We start from the raw sequence: 5,000 nt of genomic DNA, 5'->3' as shown, positions 1-5,000 counted from the left end.
ATATAGGTAAATAGATAAATAGATAGAGGAATCAATATATAGACAGACAGATAGACAGACATAGATAAACAGACAGATAGACAGACATAGATAAACAGACAGATAGACAGACATAGATAAACAGACAGATAGACAAACAGATAGATAAACAGATATATAGGCAGCAGGCATTAACAGACACTTAGACATCAAGATCCGTGTCTCCCATCACTAATAGGACACGAAATGAATCCCACAGGAAGGCAGAAAGCATCGTCGAGAATCCCCATCCCAGGCGGGGTCTACGGATGGGCACGGTGGCGGTGCAGGTCGAGAGTGCAATGGCCGCGGCGCCCTCCTCGCGAACCGCCCTTCTGCAGGGACTCTGGGGCGCGGCCGATGTCTCCTGCAGAGCGATTGTGGTTGACCTGATGGATGGAAATGATCGTTCTGTGTTCAGGTGATAGCGGGGGAAGGTTGATGGAATAATTGACACTCAGTACACGAAGAACTTGTTGGTAGATGAGTTTCGTTTTTTTTTTTTTTCTTATTTTTGTTATTTTTCTTCTTTCTTAGAATATCATTAATGGAAATAACGCCCATCTTGGCAACTTATCGTTATTTGAGATCTTCGTCAAGTTATTTTTGTTATTTGATTTACCATTGAGACTTTTGTAAATCTTATTCTTTGGTGGATCTTTTACGTCTGATTTCTTCCTAGAAATGATAAAAGCCACAGCAGCAGACAGTCGCATTGTTTATCTTTATTCACTAGTCAAATAACATGATAGATTTGTGTTTGTTTCATTTGTAGTCGTACAGATTATCTTCACACTGGTCTGTTATGTTCGAGGAAAGTCCAAACTAAGTCACTGAATTTGACTCAGAAATATAATGAATATTCATGCATTCACACACACATGTACGTACACAGACGTAGCCACTCACACACATACACACACGCAGACACAGACAAAACACAGACATACACACACATAAAGACACACACACACACACATGTACATACACAGACATAACCACTCACACACATACACACACACAAGCAAAGACAAACACACACACACACACACACACACACACACACATACACACACACACATACACAGTTTCATTACAGAATAGCCCTCTCTTCCCCTCCCTCGCCCCCCCCCCTCCAGATTCCTCGAAGCGGCTGGCCTCTCGGAGCGCCCCAAGATCCGAGTGCTCGTGCTAGGGCCAGAGAAAGGAGCTGCGTCTTCTCTCCTTCACCCTGCACTTAAGAATAGCATCTCCGCCGTCTATTTCTCCGTGGTGGGAAGTAAGGGTTTTGGAGTATCTATATGTGGTTTTATTTTTTTCATGTTATTGAAGTATAAAGATCGATTCATTCCTTGGAGAAAGTGGATAATGGGTTAGAAGATATGTTAAAATTTTCGCTTTCTCTATGTTATGTGTAAGTATCCTTGAATTTTTATGTCTATTGCCGATCTATCATTTACTTAGCCCGATTATCGTACGTCTAACCTAACCTAGCCAAAGAATGAAATATAAGTATTGTGATAAATATAGAAGAGGTATACAACTGGGAATGAATATCTTTTATTGTGAAGGCATTCATTCTCATCCATACCTTTTCTACACAGAGAAGGAAAATAAGATTCGATAATCACAAATCTATAAATCTCTTCTTAAGCAAATTCATCTTGGATTGAGGTCGTTCGTCGGTGCCTCTACTGCCGAGGGGGGGAGGCCGGGGTAGAGCCACTCGGCCCCTGGCACTCTCGCGAAGCCATGCCCACTGAAGAGGAATTGTTTCCAGGTAAATTGCCGAGCAGGATACAATCGGCATCGTGTGAAGTATGTAACGTAGGTGTTTATCAGTTGATGGGTTAGTATGAAAGCTTAAAGTTATTCCTATGAACAATTAGAAGGGTAGATGATGGCACAGTTGCAATGTGATTTTTCACCAAGAGTTTTGATAACGATTTTGATAATGATAACCATGAAATATTATCATAATAATTGTTAATAATTATAATAAATCTTAATAGCTCCAATAGGAACAGAAAACCACTGTTAATTACGAAAACAATCATATAAATAATAAAAGATACTAGTTACAATGAAAACAAATAATGGTCATGATCATATCAATAAAATCATCATAAGGGCGTTTTTTTAGCATCACTTCACGTCTCTCAACTAAAATATAAAGAGAGAGAGAGAGAGAGAGAGAGAGAGAGAGAGAGAGAGAGAGAGAGAGAGAGAGAGAGAGAGAGAGAGAGAGAGAGAGAGAGAGAAAGAAAGAAAGAAAGAAAGTAAGAAAGAGACTGAATATGATAAAAGAGATAGAGAGAGAAAGAGAAACAAAGAAAAAAAGAAACAAAGAAAGAGAAAGACAAAGACAAAATAGAAAGAAAGAGAAGGCTAATCCTTTAGCGAATCTTCCAGACGAATTTCGCAACTTCTACGGCCACAGATTCCGCGTCGTAACTCTGCGCTATTTTCCGTTCATCGAATACACGAGAGAGAGTGACGCGCCGGGTTCCAAGGTGTCTCCGAGGGACTGTCTCGACCTGCGCATTCTCTCCTCGCTCGCTTCACGCAACAATTTCACGTGAGTCTGCTGCTCAGGGGTTCTTCTTTTATTTTCTCCCTTTAATTCTTTTTTTTTTCTTTCTTTTTCTCGTGCTTCTTGTTCCTCTTCTATTTTTTGGTCTGCTTCTTTTTTGTTCTTTTATTTATTCTTCTGCTTCTTTTTCATCTCTTTCTTTTCTATAATTTTTTCTCTCTCTCTATCTATCTATATGTATGTATAGATATATAAATATAGATACAGCAAATAGATCAAGTAAATACAGATAGATAAATAGATAGATAGATAAGTAGGTTAATAGGTGCATGGTTAGACAGAGTGACAGACAGATAGATTGCATAGATAGATAGATAGATAAAGATATAGATACACAAACAGATAGACAGATGTACACAACCATCCACACACCTATACACCTCCCCCCACTAGCATAGATAAAAATATAGTTACACAAACAGATAGATAGATGTGAATAACCACCTACACACCTATATACCTCCCACTCCCCCACCACTAGCATAGATAGATTGATAAAGATATAGATACACAAACAGATAGACAGATGTACACAAGCACCCACACCCCTATACACCTCCCCCCTAGCATAGATAGATAGATAAAGATATAGATACACAAACAGATAGACAGATGTGTATAACCACCCACACCCCTATACACCTCCCCTCCCCCCACTAGCATAGATAGATAAAGATATAGATACACAAACAAATAGACAGATGTAAATAACCACCTACACACCTATACACCTCCCAGTCCCCCTCCTAGCATAGATAGATAGATAAAGATATAGATACACAAACAGATAGATAGATGTGAATAAACACCCACACCCCTATACACCTCCCCTCCCCCCCCCACTAGCATAGATAGATATAGATACACAAACAAATAGACAGATGTGCATAACCACCTACACACCTATACACCTCCCAGTCCCCCTCCTAGCATAGATAGATAGATAAAGATATAGATAAACAAATAGACAGATGTGAATAAACACCCACACCCCTATACACCCCCCACACACACTAGCATAGATAGATAGATAAAGATATAGATATATAAATATATAGACAGATGTGAAATACCACCCACACCCCTATACACCTCCCCCTCCCCCCCCACTAGCATAGATAGATAGATAAAGATATAGATAAACAAATAGACAGATGTGAATAACCACCTACACACTTATACATCCCCCCCCCCCACACACACTAGCATAGATAGATAGATAAAGATATAGATACACAAACAAATAGACAGATGTGTATAACCACCTACACCCCTATACACCTCCCCTCTCCCTCCCCCCCCACTAGCATAGATAGATAAAGATATAGATACACAAACAGATAGACAGATAGATAGATGATAGATAGATAGATGTGAATAACCACCCACACCCCTATACCCCTCCCCCCCTCCCCCCACCCCAGCTTCGAGATCCGGGAACCCCTCGACGGCGAGTGGGGCGTCCCGCGCGCCGACACCGGGAACTGGTCGGGGAGCGTCGGGACTTTACAACACGACCTCGCCGACTTCTCCATGAACCTGACACCGACGCGAGAGAGGTTCCGTGTCATCCAGTTCTCTCGCGTGTACGTGTCGGATCCGTATGTCCTGGTGTCGGCCAAGCCAGGGATTCTGCCGCCCATCTTCGCCATTGTGCGGCCGTTCACAGGCGAGTGACGGGCTGAGGGTGGTGGTGATGGTGTTGTCTTTATTGTTATTATCATCATTATCATCATTACTTTTATTATTCTTATTTATCATTGTTATTTTCAGTATCATTACTTTTATTATTCCTATTTACCATTGTTATTTTTATTATCATTACTTTTATTATTCCTATTTACCATTGTTATTTTTATTATCATTGTTATTTTTATCATTACTTTTTTCCTATTTATCATTGTTATTATCATTACCATTACTTTTATTGTTACTATTATTTTTGTAATAATTATTATCATTACCATTACTTTTATTGTTACTATTATTTTTGTAATAATTATTATCATTACAACTACAATTAATGTCATTACTATTATTATTGTTTTTATTGTTATTATCATTATCATTATTATCATTATTATCATCATTTTGTTTATCATTATTATCCTCATCATAATCGTTATTATCCTCACCATAATCATTATCATTATCCTCATCATAATCATTATTATTATCCTCATCATGATTATCATTATTATCCTCATCATAATCATTATCATTATTATCATTATCATCCTTATTATTATCATTATTATCATCATCATTATTATTATTGTTGTTATTTTCATTATTGTTATTGTTATTATGGTTATCATTATTATTATCATTATTATGATGATGATGATTATGATGATGATTACCATTATTATTATCATTATCATAATCA

General features: G+C 38.2%; 1 protein-coding gene across 1 annotated transcript in view; it reads left to right on the top strand.

Moving 5' to 3' along the window:
• LOC113830439 (probable glutamate receptor) overlaps positions 1 to 5,000 on the top strand; it is a 20,935-nt gene that overhangs the window by 7,210 nt on the left and 8,725 nt on the right. Inside the window, exons 3-7 of the mRNA XM_027383654.2 lie at positions 239 to 439; positions 1,158 to 1,297; positions 1,673 to 1,798; positions 2,431 to 2,596; positions 4,036 to 4,280. Of these exons, the coding sequence (XP_027239455.2) occupies positions 239 to 439; positions 1,158 to 1,297; positions 1,673 to 1,798; positions 2,431 to 2,596; positions 4,036 to 4,280 (878 nt within the window). The remainder of the gene's footprint in view (positions 1 to 238; positions 440 to 1,157; positions 1,298 to 1,672; positions 1,799 to 2,430; positions 2,597 to 4,035; positions 4,281 to 5,000) is intronic.

The sequence above is a fragment of the Penaeus vannamei genome, chromosome 20 (assembly GCF_042767895.1).
Source record: "Penaeus vannamei isolate JL-2024 chromosome 20, ASM4276789v1, whole genome shotgun sequence".
Classification (NCBI taxonomy): domain Eukaryota; kingdom Metazoa; phylum Arthropoda; class Malacostraca; order Decapoda; family Penaeidae; genus Penaeus; species Penaeus vannamei.
The sequence above is the reverse complement of the archived record's forward strand: the minus strand, read 5'-3'. Positions and strand labels throughout refer to the sequence as shown.